At 41.8% G+C, this 27,328-nt stretch overlaps 1 protein-coding gene across 2 annotated transcripts in view; it reads right to left on the bottom strand.

Moving 5' to 3' along the window:
• The window catches only part of CA10 (carbonic anhydrase 10), a 151,468-nt gene extending 130,984 nt beyond the window's left edge, over positions 1–20,484 (bottom strand). Inside the window, exons 1-2 of one of the 2 annotated variants that reach the window (XM_052687990.1) lie at positions 20,229–20,484; positions 19,099–19,585 (exon numbers count right to left, since the gene is read on the bottom strand). In XM_052687990.1, the coding sequence (XP_052543950.1) occupies positions 19,099–19,159 (61 nt within the window). In that variant the 5' untranslated portion in view covers positions 19,160–19,585; positions 20,229–20,484. The remainder of the gene's footprint in view (positions 1–19,098; positions 19,586–20,228) is intronic. The other variant, XM_052687991.1, reaches the window with a different exon arrangement.
• Positions 20,485–27,328: the final 6,844 nt, after the last annotated feature.

Genomic DNA, 27,328 nt, shown 5'->3' with positions numbered 1-27,328 from the left:
ATTCCTTTTCTTAGCTGTTCAAAGAATAGAAAAAAAAATAACAACCGAAACCAATGAAACGTGTAAGGCTTGGTGAACCATCCAACTCCACTACTGAGAACAAATGAAAACCCAAACAATTAGGCATTCCACTTTGGAAATTAAGTCAATTATCTAGAAGTGATCACTAATATATCTTTAAAGGATTTTCAATATGCAATTATAGACTTGTCACATATCAGAGGCTAAGTGCACTTTAAAATGTTAGGCCATTACTGTTGTGCTGCTGTTCAGCACAGCGGTAATCCACAGACACCACTGCTGCAACCTGAATAAATGTCAAGGTGGTCCAGAAGCCCAGCAAATGTCCGTTGTCTGAAAAAGCACAATTCTGAAATCACATCACCTGCAATCTCAGGTACCAATATTTTCCTTCTTTCCTGTGACCGACTTTTCAGTCACCCCAGGTTTTAAAGAAAAAGACAAAGAAATGCTAGATATTGACTTAAGGAAAATGTTAAATCCTGATCTCCAAACTCCTGCTAAAACAACACCACTTTCCTCCCATCTGTGTTTAGTCACATCTGGAATTTAGTGTGGCACTAAGTGCACAGGTGCTAGGGTGAGATAGAGTTGGCACTACAAAATGAGGAGAGAGACATGCACTGGTGTATTTTCTTAGGACAATTTGCCACCATCTGCAGACATTCTGCATTAAAGCTGCTTTTTCAACCTTCATCCTGCCCTACTCTTCTCCTTGGCGTTGTTTCCCAAAGAAGTCAAAGTTTTATCTGACAACCCAGTGGCTTTGTTAACTCAGCTGACTTCAGTCTAGATAATCATGTACAGTACTAACCAGGTTAGCATCCCAGCTATCAACACAACCCCAATCTCAAATCAACTTAAAATGCGAACACAGACATTTCTGTTTGGTTTAGCTATCATATAATAACATGACAAAAATAAGATGAATTGTAGTGTATGCTCCTTCTCTTCAAGCAGATAACAAAAATATGTCTGGCCTTTAGGAAGGAAAAAATGTCCGAACTTCAGTCTAAGGCAAAGTAGAAAATAGGATTCCTACAGTTACAAAGCTGTAACAGCTCTGGGCATTTCTTCCTTCTATATAGATAACAAAAGCTGTCTTCTTAGGGGCCTGATCCTCTTTCTCTTCCAATGAAGTCTGGTCAAATCATAGAGTGATTTCAAAAGAGCAAGATCCGAACCCAAGCATGCACCTAGCAATTACATAAGAACCTAGCAGTTCTTAGGTTAGGTAAGCCAGTAGAAGTTTGCAGGAGAAGTGGGGGACGGAACATTTGGAATTATACATCTGTCTGAGGGGAGGGGTCTCATTTATATTTTCCTGCCTATATGATTCTATCTTTCTCAACCTCATACTTGGGTCTGAGATAGAGAGCAAGGGCTGCTGCTTCAGCTCTCTGTGCAGAAGAAAATCTCAAAGGCTCTTTATCTGAAACCAACCAGGCAGTGCTGTGAAAGGCCACTTCAGTCACAGTCTTGCTAGCATTTCAAGGTACAAGTATCATGTGTTCTTTTTTTTTAGCACACAATTCAACCTCCCAAAAGAAAGATAATCCCAACTTTTCATTAGCCAATTTGTGGTCCCACTGTACGATTTTTACTGTGTTTAGACTTGATTCACTCAATTCAAACAAAAAATTTCTCCCATTGATCTTTTTAACTGTATCTGTTCAGCTCTTCTGCAAATGGGGCCTCAGGGGAATGAGGAAACATATAATCAGTGACCACCCTTGAAAAGTTGGATTAAAGTGAGTTGCCAAGCAACTCAAATTCCGTCAGAGACAGGGATAAAATTCTACTCTCTAGAGAAGTCTATGTGGCTGTCTTCTCTTCCTGCAGTTCTCTTTAATTCACTGTGTCCACAACCTCTGCAATAAACCGAAAAAATGCTAAATAGTGTCTTTTCCCACATAACCCTTGCACGTAACCTTACTTCAGTTATTTCATGATTTCTGAGTGTTAAGATAATTTCAGATTGTGAGAATAACAATTCTTCACTTGTCTCTCCCTGCTCTTATTTTTTAAGAAAATTTAAAAGGAAAAATCTACCCTGGCATCCCTCTTGTACCTACCGAAGTGACTACAAGGTCAATTCTTTCCTGTCCTTCCCATACCAAACTGGTTCAGACCTAATTTTCTCCTCTTTTCTGTCCTTGCCTCCTCCATGCCACAGCACCTCATTCAGGCACCGTCTCCTCCGCACCAACTGTTTTCTCGTCTTCCCACCCGAGCACCAAGTACAGCTGCCTTCACCCAGCCAGCCAGTCCCAGTTAGAGCAAATACCCAAACCCAGCCCAAAGCACTTCGTCTGATGAAGGTGCAGGATTTGTAATTTAGTTGAAGCCTATCAAGGCAATTTGTTTCTCTCAGATGCTGACTTTATTTTTATCATGCTCACATAAGAATTCATATGCATGACTGTGACGTGTTATATATCTGTGTACAATTTGCATAGCAATTGCCACCATAATAAATGTGCATGTGCTTTCTACGAAAGTAAGAACAACAGCACATCAAATAATGTGGGAAACAATCAGTAGAGAGATATGAATCCTTCCTTTGAGAGTAGCTTACTGAGGGTCTGTGGGAGTGGGAGAGGGGATATACGTAGCGAAGTGAGCGTCTGGACCAGCAGTCACAGTATGAACAAGAAGTTTAATACTAAAAGGAAAGGGATCAGGGATCCAGGGATCACAGCTGTTGGAGCACAGTTTGCTGAGCCACTGCTTTTTAGCAAAGGTCCTAAATGTAGAAGACAGTGAACTAGTGGTTAAACTCTGAAGTTCTAACACCCATGGACTTTTCTTGCTCCAGATCTTTCACATCCCTTTTTCTCTTGCAAAGTGTTCTCAGAGCTGCTCCATCTCCCACCAGCCCATACCCTGCATGTATTTGAAAGAAGCATTAGAATCGTGTTGATCTGCAGCTAGCAGCAAAAGCTTTGAAAAAAAGAATTCAAGAATAAGCAGACAAGAGAGACCCTTCATCTAAAACTTTCCAGCCCTTAAAGCAAGAGGTCTGGGAGTCTCCTGAGACAGATTCCATTGTATTAACTTGGGAATAACTGAGAGTAACAATAACACCTTCTTATCTTCCTTGGTACTTGAAGAGGAACGTAAGAATGCCAGCTCTCATGTCTGGGAGGAGATAGCTTACAGTTAGAGCAAGTCAGATGTATACTTAGTGAGATCAGTGGAGCTGTGCTGACTTACTGTGCACCTCGGTTAGGTCGGAGTAGCACTGAAAAGCTCCAATTAGGAGGAGAGCTCCATCCTGTCAGGCACTAGATAAATACCTGCAGTCATGCATGCCCTATCCCAAGGAGACAAGCTAGGCTGCCTTCTAATGCTTCTAATTGGGCTTTCCTTGAAACAGATCCCAAGTCTGCAACATTTGCAGAATGTAGCTGTTTGTTTACTCCACTGGACAGGAACATGAGAATTTCTTTAGTCTACCCCTTGTGAAATGCAGGCCTTGCCAATATACCAAAGGTCTAATGATAAAGTATAAACTGTACCTTCATTCTCCAGACTCCAGGTATTTGGCTGGCTCATCAGCGTCTGCTCACCATAAACAAAAATTAGCTCAGCCATGTAAGCTCAATAAATTGGACATTTATAGTTCAGGCACAGTTAACTGCCTATAGGAATTTCCAAGCTTAATGCTGCTCTTTTAGGTGAAGTTTTGAATTTCCTCTCCTTTCAGAGAGCAAAGAGGGAGAGAAGAGAAAAAAAGAAAAGAAAGTGGACATCCATATGCCTTCTTTTTAATCCTGCATCTGAAGGCAATTGACATTTCCCTTGTGGTTCACTGATAGCTAACCTGATCTTGAGTCAGCCCTTTCTGATACGGCCATTCGTTGTGCTTTTTGTTTATGGTTGTTCACATGTTGTTTTAAATAGCTAGCATAAGTGTTTTCAACAGTACAAGGAGGTTAAGCTATCAATATGAGATCCATACTGTCATTTATATCCTAACTAATCAACTCTGTCAGAGGAATCATAAGACTCATCATAGATATCTTCAAAAAAACTGTTTCGAGCTTGACAAAACACAAGTCCAAATGATGTGTAAATTCTAACTTGTAAATAACAAGTAGAACGTTCTCTTGGGGGCAGTGGGAACTAAAACTTGCCCTTCTTCAGGAACAGCTATGTTAGGTAAGGCACGAGGGAAAGGAGGCCACATAAAACACTTGTAATGTTTCAGCATCACCAGAGTTTAACCTGGGAAAGCATTTACTGGAAAGCTTCCAATTCTGCCAGCTCTTTCTTACATACTGGATTCTATTCCACAGCTGAAGACCTTCAAAATAAAACCATGCACGGGAAAAGCAGATTGACTTTTTGGCAGCAAGTCAATGTGCAAATAGTAATGAAATAATCTTCATAAGTAGTCAGATGACTCAAAGGTCAACAGTGCATATGAAGAACTTCAGAGCATTTAAGTTATTATCTGTTTTGTCTTTCAGGATCCTGACAGCTTCTGTATTCTTAGTTAAGGGTTTAAAAAAAAAACAAAGAGCCAAGATTCAATGACTAACACAGTCAAGCTCTTCGTATTCCTACCCCTGATTCTTCAGAAGGCTAGGTGGACTTCTAGTCTGCATTCAGAAAGCACACTGGATAAATGTAAACTCTATTTACCATGTTCAATTTACCCCCTTTCCAAGTAAACAACAGAAATATATACAAAGTAGGTTCATTTCATCCCAGGAGGGCCTACACTGCTTTTTGTATCCCATTAATGGAACTGGTTTATTTAAAATCACTTTTTATTTAAGCTTTGCTTATAGAAAATGAAATAACCTTAGCCAGTAGAAAATCAGAAATAAACATGCAAAATTGTAGGAGAAAGAAATGAATTTCCACTTTTCGCTGCCCATTTCGACCAGCTCAAACACAGAAGAGTTGAAATGGTCCTTTCTGTACAAATGCTATCATTTCCACTTAAGGTACTACTCACTTTTTAGTCTCCTTATCCTTAACACAGATCAACTAGAAAAGAAAATCCTAACCTTGGAATCAGTAACAGCTTAACCCTTCTGACCCAACACTTACTAAAGAAAGGAAAAACAAGAGAAACAAGATGGGAGCACTTCATTTCTGGCCATATTGATGTGTTTACAATTGCTGGGCAGATCACATCAGTTACAAATCAGAGTAACAAAGAAGGTGAAATGATAATTCTCATTTGCTAGTTGGGTTTCTGCATCTCTCACCAAAAACATGAAACACTCAGAAGATAAATTCCAAAGCAGCACAATGCCCTCCTGCCTCATGCATCAAGGTGCTGTCTCTTCAGACAATGGAAATCAGAAGGGCTAAAAGTAACAGCTGTATTTCTAACCTATTTTCAGAGGGTCATTACTGCAGACAAAACAAAAAGAAGAGCTCAGCATTACAGGGAAAGTGATCTTAAGGGAAAGCATAAGTACCTCATATGACACGTGTTATCAGAGGTGGGAAATATGTAGGAATATCTGGAAACATCTAGGTTTAATGTCCAGCATTATGAACCTAATTTATCTAAAAGGGAGTAGTTGTGGACTATAAAACTACAGAAGAGCAAATATGGCAAGCATGAAAGAAACACAAAGACCTCAAGCAATCTGTGAGAAAGTGGAACATATCTAGGCTGGGCTAAAATAGAAAGACTCAAACAAGGTATTTGTAACTCTACTGCTATAGCACTTAAAACATACTCAATCTGAAATCTGCTCATGAATAGCACAGTAAGTTTCATGCTTCTAAGCGCTTACTGCAGTAACATGGTCTGTTTCCCAACATTTTTGCAGTCCTCGGAGAGGTGTAGATGCAGATTTAATGAGCAATGCATGCCATCTGTTAATATTGCCTTTAAGAGCAACTGTGAAAAAAACAGCAATACCAGGAGTGCAAGGGATGGCAGAAGCTTTAAAAAAAAAAGGACTATTGATAATAGGGCCCTCCTTGTATGATTGCTGTAAAAACAAATCCCCCCAAATGAGCAAACTACATGTATGATTTGAACTTTGACAATGTGGCAACTGTAATATTTAAGGCAGTCTTAAACTTGGATTAGAAGCACAGAATAAACGTTTGGGTTAACAGAGCTAGTAGGCGCATTACTTCAGATCAAAAGACAAACCCCCCCACTAATGCATCCCAGGACCTGATCCCCAAGCACACGTGCTTTGGGTTAGCTCCATTTTCTTACAAAGTAGAAAAGATCTTTTGAGTTGCACTGATTTACATAAGTACAGGATCTGGCTGCTTGTTATTTTACACTCAAGCCAAGAGGGTAAAAACTGCTCTAATTCTAATAAATTAGTATTTCTCACTTGCTCAGCAGGATTATAAAGAACTACTTTGGATGCTAGTAGACTCTGGTGTCTAAAGTGTCTAAACAGAAAAAGCTGGGTCTGACAGAGAAAGACATTTTCAGCTATTACATAGGGCTGAATTCCATGAAGCCATTCAGTACACCAACACAAACACAGGGAGTCTACTTGGTGTCACTTCACTCAACAACTGCCACAATTTGTGCAGTGTGAGCACAGTCGGGTAGAAAGTGCTCCCAGTGGCTAGCCAAAGTGCTAGCTAAAGATCAGGGTAGTTTTCCACCCTACTGTGAGGCTGTAATTTAGACCACAACATGTGGTTGAAGCTTCAAATCCCGCCTACAAAGCTGCAAACTTTATTCAACTCCCTTATGTTGGAAGCTCAGTTAGAGCCTAGTTCTCCCAGATTAATCTTCTATAGAGCCTCACAAGAGGCCTGGCCTTATGTTAATGCTGTATCAGGTACTTCTGTCACATGTAAGGTCACTATTTCTTTACACTTTCACAATAACTATCTTCATTGATCTACAGCTCTCAGTAAGTGAAACTGTGGTTTTTGTTTACACGATGAACTCTGAATTCCTAGAGGATGAGGACTGTACTTCCTAATGACTGGCGATGACTTCTTAGGGGATCTCATCTCTTTCATACAGTCACATATTTAAGTCTTATGTTAATGCTTTTGTCTTTCTTCAGATAATATTGAGAAATCGCCAAAAATCCATTTAAGTGCTTTGAGTTTACTTCCACAGTCTCAGTTTTATCTGAGCACGTTATTAGATCTGGAGGAAAAGAAGCAATTGGAGGTCCATAATTTGCACAATGAGCTATCTTGGCCTAGTTTATCCTGCGTAGCTTTGCAACAAGAGCAGATGTAAAAGCTCCTTGCAGTCCTTAATCAAGACATGCTACTACTGTGACACCAGAAGGCAAAAAACACCAGGGTTCAGAAACAGAGATGGCTGCATGAAATACAGAGCTCAGAATTCACTAGAATTCTCTCACAGAGTTGGAAGTTAATTATAAAGTTAAAGCCACATTACCTTGCTTTATGTCAGTATAAACATGCAGAATGCACTCATAATAAGTTAATAATCATAAAATTTTATTATATACTGACCCTTTAAATCAGAATTGCATTCTTTATCAATGATTTTAATGGCTTATTAATTTATACTCCCTTTTTCCAGGCGAATGAATGCAACTACAGTTAAAATGCAAAACCTTACTTTCCTACAACTTTTCCACATCTCCTGCAGTGAACACAAAAGCAAAAAAATTTCTGCCTGTTTTCACCACATAATGACAGGAATCAAAGCTGCATTCAAAGCAAGATATAATTTAAGCATGCTTCCTGTTAAAGAGTTAATTATACTGTGGTTTAAACAAACATCAAAACCTAGTTGTTTAAAGCTTGACTGTTTTCATTATTTATTCAGCCAAAACCAGTTTCTTTTTTGTATATGATGTAGATGTTGTATCTGCACCCGTCTGCATGCACCAGGTACTCAACTCTTTCCATCAAAGGAAATAATCGTTTTTAAATGAACCCATTTTACATTCTTCTGTAACAAAACCAAACACATTTTTGTAATTACACTTTTAGAACGGAGTATTTCACAAAACTACACATGAAAGCCAAAACAATTCCAACTTGCAACCTTAAGCACAGGCTCGGTAAATAGAGCCCAAAAGACATAAATGAGGGGCTCAATCACTCTGCTTTTCTAATATCAGACCATCCACTCAGCTTAGAGTCCCCAGAATTCTCCCAGCCATAATCAGCCTGATTTCTTCTACATGCTGTTCTCTTTCCCCCACCTCCAGTCTCCTCCATTCTTGACTGATGACTACCTGCTAAAATGCGTATTTTTTGTACACTCACTTTTATCTGGGATAAGCTTCCTACACCTGCATAGAAATTAAGTAGTGAAAAGAAGATTAGCCATGTTAGATCTCTGGGAATAGCCTCGAGCCCTGATAATCCAAACACTGCACTATTTTAGAAAATATCATTTCCCAGAAGCTTTAACAGCAGTTTTGCATTTGGTCACATCTTCCAACGTCAGTGAAGCCTACCTGGGACCACGACCACTGCTCATGGCAAAAAGACTGAGGGGAGACAGTGGAGGTTTTGATCGTTAGGAACGGTGGCCACACTTATAAGAAAGAAACAAACACAAGGTTTAGTTTTCTGTTCTTATTTGAGCTTCTGCTAACTCAAACTCATGTCTAAACATAGTAAAACTTAGTTCTTCCATCTTCATTAAAATTGAAATAAACTTTTATTACACTATAAAATAACATAAATAAAAATATATAAAGTTTAATTCAGGAAGAGCTCAGATCAGTGTCTCAAGGAGTCATGAATAATAGGATACTGCTAAAACCAAACATCACAAGGGATAGTTAAAAACATTACAAACCATATCTCTCAGTTACTTAACAATCTATAGGTTCAGTCAATTTAAAAGATCTAGGAACAGAGGTTTAGTGGATTAGTAACAACAGACCATTAATCTCTGCAGCCTCAATTTTAATCCAGCAATGACCAAAGTGATTGAAAATCATTCTGACCACATGACCAGCAAAGCTTCTAAGCGCAGTTCCGTCACATACCTGAATCCCAGCAGCAGAGGTCACAGTGTGCTTTCAGTGGGACTTTGTACCAAGAGACCTCTGCTTAATACTTGATTAAACTCAAAACCAACATTTTTTGGTGGAGTAATTCTGCAGCATACTATCTCTGTGAACTAGGAGCTGATCTGTAGGTTTTACTTTACTCTTTATTTCAGTCTGCATTAGCAAAGCTTGTTTTATTTTTTCCCCCTGAGCAAACATCCAAAACACGTTTGTGTTTGTTTCTACGTAAGTTTTTAAATAAATGTGTAGGAACTGATGGCTGTCATTCCAAGCAAATGCCAGGAGATTATTTCCGTACAGTTTATATAATATGAGTGAAAGTTACATCCAAAACACTTTGAGGTTTTTTGGTTTTTTTTTTAATGCACTAGTCCTATGCTGTGTGCTCTGGTTTTCTATCTAACAATGCTCTATTTTCAAGATTTTAAGTTCTGGAGTGTTCTGAAATATTCAAAGAGCAGGATCAATTGTCAGAGATGTGATGATATTATGTGATCAAGGCACATCTTCATCTGTTGGTGCTCAAAAGCAGTTTCTAGGATATCAATAAAGCAGACATTGAAAGGGAGACCTTTCAGAGAGGATTTACATTCAACCGTTCTGCATTCTGAAATCTGAGTCACGGGTTCTTTTTCAGGAGCATTAGAAGGAAGGAAGACGATGACTGTCTTGTCAGATATGTTCTTTTATTACTGTGAAATAAGGAATTATTTAAAAGCATGAAGACACAGAAGGTCCCACTTGCGAAGAGTAAGGAACTTAAAATGTGAGAGTTATGTGTTAGTGCAGCACCAAGTAGAGCCAAAGCAGGATAATGGCTGAAGAAGAAAAGGTTCCATGTCCTTTAGTAGACACAGCCAAAATACATAAAGCTGATGTAAATGTGGAGCTTTGTCTAGCTATTTTCATAAATAGTACTATAGTACAATAGTACAATAAATTTTCTTGCCACAGTAGAAATCTAATCTTAACACCATATATGAATGCTGACCTCATTTAAAACATGAGCAACTTTTGAAGTGATACATACTGGCCCTGCTCCCACCTTCCCTCAGCTGTACAGAGGCCAAGTTTGGCTCATTTTGCCCACAGACAGCATGATAGACAGAACCACAAGTATTTTTATATACTCCCCACAAGAAGTTTCCTCTATCTGTTCGACTAAACCCTGCTTATGCAATCTAGACTGTGCCAGCTGCTTGCACAACACTGGCAGGAGGTTTCCCCAGGCACCACTGTTGGCACCACCTGGATTTTTTGGGTCTCTCCTCATCCCACAGCACAGCTGTGCCGCCATCCCTGCAGCGCTCACGCAGGAAGCCTCATAGCCCAGGCCTTCACATGGCATTGTATCTGAACTTGTATCTGTACTTGAGGTCTGATCTAAATAAAATCAAAATCTGCACTGGAAGAAGAAGTGGAGCAGAAAGTCACATAAGAAAATCATGGTGAATTGTCACCCATCTCTAGTTATTTCTGTGTTTTTGATTTTGTTTGCTGCAGTCCAGGGGAAATCTGTTTACTGTGGTGAAAAATGGCATCTGTTTCATTCAGGGCATCCGTGCAGCAAGAATTAACTAACTAAATCCAAATAATTTTAATTCTGATTGTACACTTTCTCTTGCTATGTTATTCATACTATAGAAGTCCATATCTTCCCTTTACCACACAAAGAATGAATACGATCAAAACTGTTTTCTTATTGAATATATGATTTAATCAGGGATCATGAAAATTTCTGCTCATCCAAACCAGGTATTTCCAAAGATGTTGTATTATTCATGCATAATACCACTCCTTGTCCTTGCTTTGGCAAAGCTCTCAAGTACGTCCTTAATCTAAATTATTTTACACAATCACACATTAAGACGCAGATACAGCAAAACTCTTCAGTTTATCTTTTACGTTTTGCATTTTGCTGGATCTGTGTATTAATGTTTAGCAATAAAATCTAAAAAGAATGACTGCATTTAGTTCACAAGAATGAAAACATACCTCTGCTACCTAATAAAAGTAAATAGTATTATTTATTACTCTATTTTGCATCCTTTTCCACAGTGTGCTAAATACCTGTGACTCTAGAGCCAAGGCACAATTACAGACTGGCAAAGACGAATTGTTAACAACTTGGAGAGAGAGCCAAGGGGTTTACTGAAGATAGAAATTATGCATCTGCAGGTAAATTTAAATCCCACTTGCAATTACTAACTGTCATGCTGTACCCCCAGGATCAGCTGGGCAAATGAGAGGAGATTGCGGAGTCCTTGTAGATTGCTTTGCTTTCCAGCAGGCAAAAACTTACCATAACAATAAGACAATACTTATAAATAGGAATACTAACAAAAAAGAAAAAAGAAAAAAAAGAAAATGGGAAGCCAGGTGAATGCCCACATCCATTTGCACAGCATATCCAGTTACTGCAGCAGTTTGTGGGTCTGCTGAGCTCCCCAGCTCCATGGGAAAAGCAAGGCAAGGGCCTTGGCTGCCCTCAGCCTCCTGCAGATGGGAATGTGAGACAAGCAGGTAGGGGCTGCCTGTCCATTACTGCTAGTCACAACGACAACTTAGAGGAATTGTACCTTATCATAACTTCACTGCCATGACTGTGAAGAGCAGAAATACCGTGTAATGCCCATGCAGAGAGAGGAGGAGGGATTGGGACCCCCAGCCCCATGCTGTGGCTCCTCACCCCAGCTGAGGACACATCGAGCTGAAGCAAACTGCCCAGGGCGGAGGGTCTGGAGGTAAAGGAGTGGAGCTGGCACCAAGCTCACAGCTCTGCTGGATGGAAAGTTCTAGAAATTCAAAAATGTCATTCTATGTTTCTCAGGGCCAAACTTGCAAGATTTTCACCATTTGGCTGCAGCTGTCCCAGTCAGAGGTCAACTGCACGTATCTCAGCAGAACTCTTCAGAATGATGTTTCCAGAAGGTGTTTGCAAGGGCTGGAGTGCCACGGGGCAGTCATCCTGCTGAGGGACAAAGAGCTGCAGGCTGGCCACCTTCCTACCAGCACCAGGCATGTCTGAGGAGAGGAGACGTGAGAGGAGACAAGTCCACACCAAGCTTCTTCAGCCTGTCAGTGAAAGGAAGTGAGGTAAGGAGGCTAAGGGCAGGCGGGATGCTGAGGCACCCAACATGGCTGACCTGCAGCCACTCTGCTGTGTGGGCTCAGCTCTCACGTGTGACCCAAGGCAGGGGACGGGGCTGTGACTTGTCTGAGGCTTGTCGTGCCTGCTCCCTAATTGCTGTGATGTGACTGCCAGTCTGTGACCAGAAACAAGGCTTAAGAGTCATCCTGGAGCTGCAAGGTGCGAGCGAGTGTGAACAGGAACTGTTGTTAAATGTTTATATTGCTGTTAGGTGATCTGTCACACAACATTTTACCTCATTTTCTCCGTTGTGTTATTGTGGTCAACATCTCTTACTGCCTGCAGACTGTTACAAGACTTGTCACTGAAAGACAACATTGTTTTTTCCTTTTTGACTGAAATGCAGTTCAATCTCTTCCCATTCACTTTTTTCATTCTTGGAAAAATCCGTGCTCTACAATCCCATTCAGAGAAATCTGCTGTTCATACACTTCCGAGCAGCAGGGTTAGGACCAACGCTGGCTCAAACACTGTTCTTTTTTTTCCTGTAACTGCAGCTTCCCCTATGGGAAACAGCATGCCCCTCTGTGAATGGTATGAGTGTCCACCCACGTGTGAACAAATAGCACTTTCTCCATAGAATTTCATTTTCTGGGGACAGTGTATTAAAGTAAAATTATCCTTTTCATCCAGCATGCACCAATCTTCACTACCTTTCTCCTAAAGAGAAACCAATAATCATTTTATTTTCTCTGCCATAGTGGCAAATGCAAATTAATGCTCCTTCTAGCAGCCCAAATATGCCACCTGGCCAAATGAAACGTCGCTGTGGCAGCAGCAATCCTTCCTGACCAACTGCCAGGAGAACAGCTATCAGGCACTTTGCTGGAAAGCATCACTCCAAATGATACCACCTCTCAGTCACGAGTGCCAAAAGGCCTTTCGCTATTACTCATTATCTTTTTCTTTCAGCATTAATAAGGAAAATTCTGTAGGTGTCCTACTGAGCTAGTCTTTCTACCCATGGCAGAACAGAAAAACTCCATTCTGAGGAGTATTCTTGAAGCAGAACAGTGCATTATAGTAGCTAACAGTAGGAAAGAACTTAATTTGGAAACAACCCACAAAACTGACAAGATGATTTTGCAAAAAACCACATTTTCCCTCTAAATCTATCTACTCAAATATTACTTTCAAAAGCTAGAGATGTCAACACATTTAGAAAGGAAAAAATGATAATGCTGCTTAGCTTCCTCCTCCCTGCATGCTTAAAAGCCAGTGCCCAACTCTGTCTGTTCCATACTTAAAAGCCAGATGACAAACAGGATATTCTGAGCAAGTTAAGCTCTTGATACAGGAAGTAAGAAAGAATGTCTAAATTAATAGATAACATTACAGATAATATCTATCTTTATTTAGGTATCTTGTTAAGAAGTATTTTATAATTATTTTCTCTGAGTTTCACCTGCTATGATATTTTTTTTCTGGCAATAATATTACAAAAGATGACACTGTGGGGTATTTATTTTACTACAGAAATACAGACACACCAATCTAAACCAGAAATATTTTAGTATGGAAAAATACCAAACAATGAAAGCATTTATTTTGTTTAATTCTGACCATTGCTTTGGATACTCTCAATGTGTGGGGAGTGATCATTTATAATTTTTCAACAAGAATAAAAGAAAAAAGGAAAAACGTTAGGGATGCAGCCTTGCATAGAGCTGTGCATGGCACCCGCTCTCAAAAGGAGCATGGAGTCCCACCATCAAAAGCTTCCCTTACTGTCAAGCTTCAAGTTTTTGCAATTTCTAAGGCCTACATCTGATTAACACTAAAGCCATTTATAATATTCTCAGAGTTCTAAGGTCTTTTAAAGTGGGTGTGAATATAGGTTCCCTTATGCCAACTGTCAGCTGCTAAGCAGTTGGTTAATATGGAAAATGTCTTCCATGTTGACAAATATCTTCACACTGCCTGTGAGACACCCAGTGCTCACCTGTGTCACCAGAAAGGCTTCTGGACTACAGAAAATATAGATATGAAACGTTTCACTCATCCCTCTTACGCCAATAACAACTTCCTGTTGTATCTTCGAGACAGAACAGTGGAAGAGCCTGGACAGTTTTTTATTGTCAGTGAGGAACACAACAAGGCCAAAAGGCCACTTTGAAAACTGGGTGTCTTTATTGTTGAGATCTGTAAAACAACAGCACTGATTGCTGGTTTCTTCTCTTCAGTTTACTGGATGGAAAACAGCTCAGCATAATATGTGCAAAACTATTCATAAATGTTCCCTTCGACTACCTTTACATAAACTAAAAATATGTGTGTTGTTTTTACACTCTAGTGCCTATCTGGTCACGCTCTAGCTGTAAAACTAACAACAAAAATAGAAGGATGAAAAATACAGGACACACACACAAAAGAAAAGCTGACACTTATATGGGACTACAAGGCTATTTCCATAGAATTTTAAAGCAGAAACATCTTCACACCTTTTGAAAAGGCGGCAACATCTCTGAAGTGAGAAAGCATTCACATGATAAGAAATGGAGAGGCTTTGGATATAACATATGGCCTCCATCCTGTGTTTGAATGTGAGCAGGAGGATTGAGTCCACGTGGATTTTCAGTAATATCAACAAACGCCATGCAGGCATGAAGGTTTGCCCACACACATGAAGCTGTGGGAATAGGATAAAGCAGAAAGGAATACTATAGTGGATTTGATGCCAGAAGATCTTAGCCACCAGATGTACCAGGCTGCATACTCTACCTGCCTATGTGCCTAGTGATTTCTTCCCTCTCACATATCTGTGCTATGAATAATTCCTTCCCCTAGGATACTACTTTTCTTACTTAACAAACGTGCCAGAAAAAGCTATTTCTGAAATAATTATTCTCAAATAATCAACACAGTTTCAACATTTTTGTTCAAACATAACGAGCTATTCAGTGTTAGCTACTAATGTACATGAGAGCCTTGGTGCTCTTCTCTTCTGCAGAACCACTTGTGCTAGCTTGAATTACCTCAGATTGTGTAACAGTAAGAAAAGAAGAGTTATCAGACCTTATGCATCATCATTCAATTACTAATTCAAGCCCTGGCATAATTTAGAGTTCCTATAGGACATCTCTGTGCTATGCCAGGTAATAAGAGCTCAGAGACTACAGAAGCAGCAAGACAGAAAATGAAATGCACTGTGCTCCAAGGACCCCCATAGACCTCAATGCCAGGAGACACTTGATACACAGGAGATACCTCTGACACTTAGCAGGTTTTTGATACCATTATAATTGTCCATGATACGTGATTTATGACCCACATGACTTCTGCCAAATAGGCCAAAGTAATTATATCATAGAAGGGATGTCCCTTCATGACTTCAGGATGATAGCAAAAGATGAAAATGCTTTCAAATAATGAGAGCTGTGAGACTTGCACAGATTCCATCCATTTTAGTTCCTGCAAACCAAAGCAGTAAGAGGTAATGTACCAATTCATAGGAAGCCACAAGAATGTTGAACACACAGGTTCTATAAACCATTTTGTTGATGGATTAACAGAAAATGTACATAGATATCTTTTTAATCAATGCCTACTATGGTATCTTTCCCTTATTTAAATGAAATATTCTGCAGGAGTTTCAAAACAGTATCCTGTTTTTTATCCTGAAATTGATTTTTAATATTTAGAATCACAAAATAAATAAATAAATAAATAAATAAAATGCACTGGTTTATACAGTTGACAATGCAAGTAAATTATGGCAGCCATTATGGGATCAAAAGCATCTGACCTACAGCTGAGAACACTGATGGTAATTAATCTTAGGTGATATTCTCATCAGGAAAGGAAAAAAATTGGTTGTCATACTATCAACCATAATCCTTTCTCTATACAAACAGTACAGCCTCTGTGCCATCATGATCTGCAACTCCAAAAGAAGCAGAGGGGTCTTATTTCAGCTTTCTGTTTGGAGGACATCTTCATTTTGACTACCCTGTGTTCTTCTGGTATTCTACCATAACTCAAAACCTTGAAGTCCGTAATACAAATCAAGACCAGTTTTCTTCATACATTACACCTCAAAGGAATAAATATGCATCATGTCTTACAGGAAAGAGAGGCCTTTCATTTCTTTCTAAAAGATACAAATTGTTTTCTTGGTCCTTCAGTCTATTCTTATTTCTCATTTCCCTCTGCAAGAATTCTTCTTTCAAACAATTTCAAGTTTGCAAAGCCTTAATTCAGTATGCCAAGAGATCTTAAAATGTTGTTTGCAAAGTTTGCAGACAAATAATTTCCCAAGCATAAGGGCCAGTAATTAAAATATATTCCTAAATCTCAGTACCATTTCTTCTAAACCAAGCAATGTAATACACGTAAAGTAACTGACCAATAACAAATGTTAAATCATATTTTGAAAATGTATAAGCCTCCTTTAAACAGATTATTTTCCATATAGTAAACATTAAGGTCCTACCAAAACTAAGTCTTAAAAAATAATGGGAGAGATACCAAAAAACCAATTGTATATCTTCATTATTTAATTAAGAAACAGCAGTAGTGCTACATTCAGCATGCTTTATATTTAAATTCATCAAATAAGTAGCAAAAGATTTTGTGACATAGGCTGAACCTATCTTTCAAAGAGAAGTTTACTAATAATGACAAATGACTTATCAGCTAACTTAACAGCCAGTTCTGTCCGACGATTAACGCCACCCCTCTGAACGGCAGCCCTTAAAAGGCCCGAATCCAGATATTCACTGGAATTAGTGGGAGGCCGGTGCAGCCTGACGTGCACAATGAATTCAGCCTGGGCTGATGTTCAGGAAAGATCCACGCACAGAACAGTCCTGTCTCTGCACCGCTGTGACAACCTTCCTTGCCTCACATTCTGCTCGTTTGTAGCACTGTGCCTGAACTGCAGGGCTTTTCTCAGCAACGTGTTGAATGAATGGCCAGCGCTGAAGTGCCACACAGACACAGCTCCTGGAATCCAGCGTTAAATGGAGGCAAGCCTTAAGAGAGCCTGTTACACCTTCCCTCCCTTGGACTGTTATCCAGACACCCCAGCTACACAGTATGCTACAAAACATAGCGTGGAAAGGATGGCAAAGAAAAGATACATAGCATTAGTGTCAGCGAGGTATCTACAAATCTTAATCCTTTCCACCAAGGTGACAAATCCTGAGGATTCCCGAAAAAAATACAGATCCTTAGGAAGAAGAAAAATAAAAAACCAAAGGCTAAATGCCTCTATGTTCATAATCCACATGCTTCAAAGGCTAAGACAAATTATTTGAAACTGCAGCTCTGCCCATGCAGCAAAAGCATTCCATCATTCATTTATTTCATATATTCCTTCACAATAAAATTAAAAGAAAAAAAAATAATTTAAAAAAAATGAAAAGGAAAACAGGAATTGGAATCCTCTGTAATGAGAGAGAGAGAGAGAGAGAGAGAGGGAGAGAGGGAAGAGACCCCCTGCAGGACTGACCTCACTGTCAGTCTCAGGAGCCTGGATTCTCATTTGGGAAAGCGAGAAAAGGAGGGAGGAAGATTAGGAAATGCTGGCAGCTAACTGCATGGCATAAGGACCTGCAGAGAATGGGACAGCTTTGTTCTGTCTCAAGGTATTACTGTTAGGATGGCCAAGAAAGTGATAACCTTCGTTTTTCCATTCTCACCGTGGTACTTAAGGAAGTGCCTAATTTGAAGAGAACTGGACAGGTGGCATATCATGCTGAGCTAAATAGATCAGTGTGAGATTTAAATGACAAGAGGCAGCAGGTTTTGCTGTTCTAAAGAGAGAGAGAATTATTCTGATGACACCAGTGGCACCAGTAGAAGGTCAGCTTGGGGTGCTGCTGGTGTCACCTGAGTGCCTGGTAGCAGATGGTGCCAGTCTGGAGGGATGAAAGAAAGACTGACGTGCCACACAGGCTGACAGCAACAGAATTTGCTTAGGAATAAAAGAAGTTTTAGGTCAGATGCAGGCAGTATTAATATGTCAGCACCAGTGTCACCAGTCCAAGGGCTGCAAGGCTGGGTCCGTCAGAAAACGCTGCAGGAAGCGCAGTGAGGGCAGGCACTGCCAGGGCGAGTGCTGCAGGATCTGCTGGCTGTGGGCCGGCCGAGCCGTTCTCTGCACGACCCCAAGGGAGCTTTGGAGATCCCTCTCCATCACCACAGCTGTGTCAGGCTCTGCTGTGCCCACTGGGATGCCCTTCTCTCCCCCTGCAGAGCACTGGCTGGTGGAGCTCACGTTCTCGTTCCCGGACTTACGCAACACCCAGAGGGCAGAAGCAGCCTGCAGGGAAGCGGAACGGCAGGAGACACGGGCGGCCTGGATCCCCATAGGGCTTGCTGAAGTGTCCCGATCTAGAAGACTGGCCACCTCCCCGCTACTACCTCCTACAACATAATTATTCCAGCATGACTGACATGACAAATTAACAAGGCAGCCAGGGCTTTTGTAGCAGAAGGAAGTGTTTTCCCCAAGAATAAATTGTTCCAATCCTTTACGCTAGACACCCGGCCGTGCCTATTCATTAATTGGACAAGCTCTAGTGACAACTGAAATTACCTGATTTCTGTATAGTAGAGGAGAGAGAGATCTTTTCATGCTTAAAAATGAGTCTAAAGCTGGAATCCTAGCCCCCGAGTTTAAGAACTTCAAGAGCTATGAAATTCTGAGATTACTGCAGTGTTGGGATTAATTATCACAACCAGAATACATTAGGAATTTGAAGCACCTGCTTAATCACTGCACTGTGGTTATTTATTGCAACCAGCGTATCGTAATTACAGGTACTGGATATAAGGGGGGAACTGATGGCTGATGGTTTCTGTCATGATCCACTCACAATATGTTGTTCACGCATTATTCAACTACAGCTTAGATCTGCATTTATCCATCTCTTGCCCCTCGCTTAGGGAAACCCCGGCAGCCCTGCCAGGTATTTCTCACCCACACCCGCCCTTTCTGTGCTGGTTGCGTACCTGAAATGCAGACAATGAAATTCGCTTGCAGAAGAAAAAGCACCTCCCAAACAATTTCCATCCTCTGATTCTCATGCCAAGTGCATCCCTCGGCGAAAAAAAATAACAAAGATCAATATCGCAGTTTGAACGATCCCAGCAATTTTCCTTCTGGACTTGCAGACTGTATTCCCCAGATGTGCTGACAACACATGTCCGAGCTCTCTCTGTGTACGGCTCAAGCAAGATCCCTTCCCTTCCTTCGCCCTCCAAAAAACACCACGAAGCCAACCGCCAGGACGGGGCTCTTCCTCCACGAGCGAGAAAAAAATCCGCCGGATTTCCCAACAAGACATAGACCACAAACCCCAACCGATCCGGTCCGGAGCGTCTCTATTCCAGGGCGGCCGGGTGCGAGTTAACCCCAAACTCTGCACGTCTCAGCGGGGCAGCGCCAACATGCCTGGGGCAGGGAGGCGACGGAGGAAGGGGGTTTCCTCTCCTGCTGCTACAAAACGAGCGGAAAGAGATTAATACCCGCTGCAACGCCTTCGCCCCCCATCCCGACGCTACCGCACCTCCGCGGCGCGGAGCTGAGCGCGACGCAGCCGGCTCTCCAGCCGGGCGTTCTGCAATCCCCGGAGCCCAGGCTGCTTTCCGCCCGGTGACTGCAGGGGTCGTTCTTGCCCCGCGCAAAGCGCTGCCCGGCCCCGGCCGCGCTGCCCCCGCCGCTGCCGCCCACCGGGGCCGCTCCGACCTCGGCCGCGCAGCTCGGCGGCCCCGGGAGGGGCTGCGGTCGGGGCTGGGGGGGCACCGGCACTCGTCCCCTCCCCCTCAAATCCAAATCCCAACCTGCAGAAGTGGAGGCTGCGGGCAGCCGGGGTTTGTGCGCATCGCCGGCCGGCTTCGCTAAGGATGCCCATATTTTAAAACTTATTTAAAGAAGGAGGAAAAGAAAAACAAACCCAAACTTCTCCCAGATTTGGCGGTAGGAAAGGGAACGTGAGCGTACGAGCAAGACTTAGCGAAGTACTTGTGCTGCAATGCACAGCTAATTGCATTCCCCGATCCACAATAGTTCTGCGGAGATACCTTTCCCCCTCCCCGTCCCCAAACAAGTACTGCCGATTTTGGGGCAATCTCTTACTTACCCCCAAATCCTCCCGCTTTTTACTGTTTTTCAGCTCATCAGATTTGTCACTCTCGCCTGCAGTCCCAAAAACAAACCGAGGTCAAGCTCCGAGCCGCGCGCTGCAGCCACCTACCACCACCTTTAGCTGCAAGGAGGTACCATCGCTCGTCGGCTTCCCCCCCTCCTCCCCGAATCCCCGCTAGTTCGCCATTTCCCCGAGCGGCGCAGCGTGCTGCGGGATGCCGCGGGCCGGGCACGGCGGGGCTCGGCGCGGCGGCGCGCACGGGCGCGGGCTGAGCGCTCCGCTCCGCTCGGAGGCGGTGCCTGGGCGGGCGGCGGCGGGGCCGCATCGCAGCGCGGCAGGGGGGTCTGCGGCGGGGAGCGGGCAGGGCCGAGCGGGGGAGGCGAGGAGGAGCGGCAGCCTTCCCTCTCTCGCGCGGCCGTCCGGCTTTTCGGGCACGTTCCAAAAGCGGCCGCTCACTTTGTTTAAAACGTGCGTCCAAATTTTAATTTTCTTTTTTTTTTTTTTTTTTCCCCATCCAAAAAGAGGTGCACCTGGAGAGGTTGCGCTTCCCGTTCTGCAGAAAGGGGAAGCCGAGTGCAGAAAGGCACCTACGAGGGGTTGGAGAGCTGCGCAGCGCTGCGCGGGCGGTGCGTGGGGGGCTGCCCCGGGCCGCCCTGCCGCTGTCGGGAGGGGGGAGCAGAAGCTGCGGGTCGCAAGTAGAAATCCCGGTTGAGAAGGATGTGAGATGGTGATCCTGCAACCGCTCCGACCGCGGGTGCCTTCATTGATCACTGCACGGCAGAGGGAAAGGGGAGGGAGGGGGACGCTTTGGGTTTCAAAGAGATATCCCGGCTCGCGGCAGGTACGCGGAGGTCATATTATGAATACTCCAGCGGGAGCTGCATGCATAATCGATTGAATATAGGTTGGTTTATAAACAGCAAGCCCAGGGCTTCTTGGAAAATGCATCTTTGCCTGGATTCTAGTGAAATGGGAACGCCTGAGTGGGGAAGGAGGGGATCTGCACAAGAATAAACCACAGGCTTGGCTGTTACTGTCGTCAGCTCTGAGAAATATGTGGGAGTCACAGGTTTCGAGTCATCCCGCCAGTATTTCTTTGCAGTAGAAAAGATTTCTTGAGCGGTTCAAAGACACTGAATGGGACAAAAATCAGCAGTGTTCGAAAGCACGAATCAGACTGTAGACACTTAGTAGTCAGTGTTATTCCTGCTACGGATTTTGGTAAATTTAAGGTAGCATCCTTGCACTGCAGCAGTGTCTGCTGATGCTTTCTCTCTCCTCTGATGGGTTATAAAAGAGACTCAGGATTTTAAGGAGGTGTTTGCCATCTTCTGGCCAGTAAGATCAGCTAAGTGCAGCTGGCAGGAGCCACTGTTATTCAAGCCTTTAAGGACGCAGAGCTTAACTTAAAGAATTTTCATAATTTTTGATGGATTTTCAGTAAACAATGAGATGGCGTAGCAAGAGGGATTTCTTTCCTTGGTGGGAGTTGGTTTGAATACTTGAATATAAAAAATAGGAATTATCTATCTTTGGCAAAATGAAAATATTATAGGAATGGAGTACAGTATAGGAGTTAGGGAGCCAAGGCATCCTGTGGGTGAGCAGGCTTTTATCAAGTATGGTACTGTATAGATAGACCTGTGGGCTTTGAACGAGTTGTCCAGGAGAAACAGAATAGTGCAGACTTTGAAAGATGCTGAAATAAGATTTGCATCTTGTTCTTGAAAAGTTAATGAAACAGGAAATGCGGGGAGCTCTTCTTTAGGATCACATTAAATAAAGACAAGAAAGCAGAAAAAACAATTATTACTGGGCCCAAGACCTTGTTTGTCAAGTAGTCTGTGTTTTCAGAATCATGTAAAATAGCAGATGCAGAACTCTTCTTTATGCCCTTTTAAAAGCCAGGTTAATCTCTCCTACTCTGGCATTATAAAAGAATATGCCATCCTCGTCTGGACGTATTTAAGCACGCCTTAGGAAATTCTCTTCTGCTGATGCTTACTAAACTCCTTTTCTCTAACAGATGAACATTTTCCATGGGGTTGGCTGTAAATTCTCTGTTGGACTTCCCAACTGATTTCTTAGAATAGAATCCCAATCCACAACACAGTAAAATCATAAGGAGACTCTTACCTTTTATGCTCATATTTTACACAGTCAGCCTTCCTCCTAAACCAGTGTCCTTGAAATTATGTCATGATATGTGGGGAAATAAATGTCTTGAGCAAGTAAGAAATACACAGGATCGAGCAGAGGATGTAAAAGGCTGTAGCTTTTCTTCTAGTGACCTGCTCTAGGAGGGCGTGTTGTCCATTAAGCCATTGAGGAATCAGACTGGTGACAAGAGAGAATGCCAAATCCTATGCAGCAAGCTCATGCTTGATTCCTGTTAATGACAGTAGAACTTTACTGTGAGTTTAATGACAGGAAATGAGTTAGACAGTTGATGTTGGCCACTAGCAGATAGCCAAAAATCCCAACTACAGTAATTTTTGTGCATCTCTTCACTGTGGCATGTTAAACTCCCTTATGCAAGCCTTATGCTTACTTCAGTGGCCAGTGATAAACAAGTAGTTTGTGACTCGGATTAGCAAACCTATGAGGAATCAAAGCTGAAAGTTTCCTTCACCTGGAAAATACAGTAGTGAGCTCAGAAAACAGAACTGACTTTAAAATGTAGATAAATAATAATGAATTTGTTCTGCTGTCATTTACTTGGTCTGATGTTATTTGATTGGCAGTGGCCTTGGAGCTTGGTTTTGAAATTATTACAGCCACATTGGCTGCTGCAGCTCCGCAGGAAGGCTTGATTCAATAAAGTTGAATGGATGTCAATGTGGGCCTATTTCAAAGCCCACAGAAATCAATTGAAATATTTCTGCAGACTTCGGTGAGTTTTGGATCAGTCTCTCACTACAGGATTTGGCAGTGTGTTTGATCCCAAGGGAACTGGTTAAATATAATGCAGTGTATTTGGGATAGAAGGAAGAGGTGCTATGGAGCAGAACATAACTCTCCTGTGTTCATTGGCATGGTCCTAAGTTCAAACTAGACAAAAATGCAAGTTGTGGCATCAGTTCTTTATTGAATGAATTTCCATTCAGATCTCCTTCTGTAACTCACTAAAGTGAACAGGTTTGATATTTGCTGCATATATTTGATTTCCATTCATGTTTGTACCATTGGCTAAACTTACCAAACTTACTCTTGTCAGCCTTTAAGCTGTGTTGAAGTCGCTGGACATCTCATGCACCAGAGCTAAAGATGACTGTAAGGTGTCTGTAGAAAGTCTCTGAAGCATGTTCATATTTTGAGAATTTTGCAATCCAGAAGCCACTGCTAGGATTTTCTGTAAGTTAATGAGTACCTAACATATTAATTACAAGCTGGGTGTCTTGATTCTTTGGGCCAGATTTACAAGAAAGGATTATTTTTTTAGCTATGCTAACAGAGTTCAAAAAATACTTAAAATTCCACATGCTTGAATACTTTTATACCAACAGAGTACATTACATTTCAGTAAGACAAAGCTATGGTTTGCACCTTCTCAAAGGAGCCAGCATTTTGACTCATTTGACACAAAATGAGCTTGGATGGGAAAAGATCAATTGTAGAAATTGTTTTGAACTGGGCAGCTTCTGAGCAAAATGTGTTGGACAGTGGCTCCTGCTGTGTTGATGGACGAGGTTGCTGCCATTCATCACTGCTGAGCTGCTGAAAGTTCCCACTGATCTGGTGCAGCATCTTGCCTGTGCGCTCCCCAGCTCATTTCTGTCAAAGTCAGTCAGATCAGCAAAGGCTTATTGAAGTTGTCTGAAACTTTGGGCTTGTTTCTAGCTATTATGCTGGCAGAGCTGGAACAACTCCTTCTCTTACCTGTCTCCTGCTGTCCCAGGGGTTGCTGGCCCCATGGCAGGGCTGATGGAAGAGCCTGTGAGTCAACTTACAAATTGCCACTGGGAACAGCCTAGGATGAACTTGTTTGTAGAAAGAAGACAGAAAGGACTTTTATAACTAGGCTGTAATTTGAATGTCTTCCACTGTAAGTTCCAATAACCTTCATACAAGGCTGTAAAATACAATAATAAATTGCAAATTCCTGCAAAATAACTAACTAAACAAATAAATCTATGCATTGTATAGATTTGCAAACATTTGAAGATATGATAAAGAGTGACATACACATTTCTTTTAATGTAAGAATCAAAACTTGTCTTCTCATTCCTTTGGTCCTTATTTATTTGATCTGTGAGGAACTCTAATGTTATTGAATGAGAATGGAGTTAGGATAGAATTCACAGTCCTGATTGTACCAACATTGGCTGTATGGCTTTGGACAAAGTGCCTGGATCTCATTTTTTAGGATTTATAAAACGAGTTGCAATTAACGAGGAATTCTATAAGAACAGGCCAAGAATTTGCAGTAAGAAAGGCAGTATTGACTTTTGCCACTTCAGCAGTAAGAAGACAAGTTCTCACAAATGCCCACGCTCCTCTGATAACAGCAGTAGGCAGCAAGTAGGGAGGCAATGCAGGACTCAGCCGGATGCCAATCCTTCCCACTTCACCTCTTTCAGTGCTTTTCCACACTGTTCACTCACTGATGCTCCCCGTGTTCCCCCCTCCCCACAGCAGCGATGCCATGGCATGTGCTGTGCTGGTGTCCCATGTGAGACCAGGAGGCTCTGCTTGAGCTCTGCTGGGGTTTTACCATCACCAGCAGCATGCTGCCTGGCACAATTTCCCACTTGCCTGTGTGTGAATGCAGTCCTCACAGTCAGGTTTCATTATAAGCCTTGAGGTGGCTTTACAAAGATGCCCTGTTGCAAAGATATACCTTCTTTGTTCAGGTGTTAAGCAAGTTAATACTAAAAAGCTGCTAGCAATAGGTGAGTTGCTGTAACTATAAATCTAGTTCTCATGTTCTGTACATTGTTACTGCCATTCTTTCTTGTATTCTATGATTTATTTGAACTTCAAAACATCCCTAAGAAAGGAGTGAGGAAAATGACTGGCAGTTAACTATTATATCAATCAATGTGTTTTTCCTGTGACTCAATCTATTTGTTATCATAAAGACTTATTTTCAGTCCAAATCTCCCTTCCTTTTTTTTTTTTTTTTTTTTTTTAAATATCTGAACTCCAGTACACAATGTTAAGCCATCAAATCTTTGTTTAATAGTATCCTATTTCAAAAGGATGTATGTAACTGTAGTGATTTTGTTTTTCTGGAAGAGAGAATTTAATCACAAAAGTGTTTAAAACCTCTTGCTATCTTGTGCTTCCCCAGTAAACCTCAGTGTTCCTCAGCAGGCTTGGCAGCTGTGCACCCACAGAAGTAGGTTTTACTGAGTGGGAAAGTAGAGGGGAAACTGATTTTTGCTAGTATCAGTCACTGGACTTTGATTCAGGGAGTGCAGTGGTTAGAGTCCTTGTAGTATTCTCATGCTATGTGACAAGAGTGGTGAACGATGAGATGGGACATTCTTTTAATTTAGCATTTGTGTTTGACTAAGTTCAGAGGCTGTATGGGCTGATGCAAGTTGTGCCAAACTCTTAATGTTCCAGCAAGGTCACTCTGGCAAACGGGGTTGTTTGACCTGTGCAGGTGCCTCTTCTGGTCACTCGTTTAGGGGAGTCATTTAATCTGCACTCTGGACTCAACCACAGGTGGGTGTGCTTAGGGTTGTATGGGAATTGCAGTCATGGCCTGAACCCATGATTGAGCACCTGGAGAAGGGCACAGGCAGCCCTGGGAGCACAGCTGAAAGCAGTTCAACTGTGTGACCAGAAGGTTCCTCCCCTCTCTGAGCCTCACTTAAGGGCTGCCAGCCACAAAGGAAGGTTTTCTATATGGAGATCCCTTCTTTTGGAGATTTTTGGTGAGCCTTGAGACAGGTAAGCAAATTTTTCTTTCTTTAAGTAGGTTGTAACCACTTTTGGGAGTATTTTTGAACTGTTTATCTGCTGTCACCTTTCCTTGTAAGTGTGATGTATGAGGATGGACCTTGCCCTCAAATCCATTATTTTTGCTGTATTTGAGATGACTTTTTTAATTACTTAAAGGACATGAAAAGTTGCTGTTATGCACCTGAGCATGTCAAAAAATGTTTCTGGCTGTTTCTAAAGCTCTGTGTGGCAGGCACAAACCAGGGAAAGAGTGCTTCTTGCTTTCTGTTTTTCTGCTACTATTCTTCCCTCTTGCAAATCTGAATTAATTAAAAGATCAAAAGCAATATACTTTTTTGATACTGGAGTTCCTTTGTCATCTCAATCCAAAAGAAAGGAACGTATCTTTAAAATGATTCTGATAAGGGTCTCACTTATTCCTTGTTATGTAACTTGATAGTCAGTTGTTGCCTGGTGCCTCTTTAGTGTGATTTCTTATGCTACATGAAGTGGTTCTGATTACACTATCAGATGAATAATATATATGAGTGAGTCAAGGTAGCTATACTGTGAATTTTCAAGCCACGTTGCTCTTAGAGTGGACTGAGTTGGGAAGTCATCTTTCTGCTAGGAAGCAATAGGTATCTCCCAGGGCATTTGGTTGGAAAGAGGTAAATCCTGAGCATGTGCTGTTTCCTATAGGAAGTGGAGCTCGTAAGAAGTTGAATCTGAGCATGTACACCTACCAAAAAAGGTCCCGTGCCCTGCTTCTTTGTGTGAGGACACTGTTTAGCTTTGTGTGCCTGTGGACAATGACACATGGCAGTCTTCTATTTACTATTCATTTGTATCAGTGCATGAGCCATTCTGCTTTCTGTGAGAAATACATTAGTGACTTTGTTTAATTATAGATAGCTGTTGAGAAGGAGGAGGAAGCATCATTAGTATGTAGTGTTGCTGTCTCTGTAGAATTCTTGTACTTTGTGATTAACGTTTTCTTAAACACATCTTTATGTAAGAAAATACCTTACTTTGCCAGTATTTTTTTAGCCAAAATCAGTTGCCACAAGTATTTAAAGGCAGGAATTAGTACAGTTGTCTTAATGTTAGTTGTCATTCCCTGCTGCCTTTCACGTGTTGTGAATGTCCATGTAGTGCCAATTATGGACCTGAGCTTGATCCCATTACAATGAATGGGAGCT

Source organism: Tympanuchus pallidicinctus, unplaced genomic scaffold, assembly GCF_026119805.1.
Source record: "Tympanuchus pallidicinctus isolate F22 unplaced genomic scaffold, pur_lepc_1.0 scaffold23, whole genome shotgun sequence".
Classification (NCBI taxonomy): Eukaryota; Metazoa; Chordata; class Aves; order Galliformes; family Phasianidae; genus Tympanuchus; species Tympanuchus pallidicinctus.
Note: the sequence above shows the minus strand (reverse complement) of the source record. Positions and strands in the feature narration are given on the sequence as shown.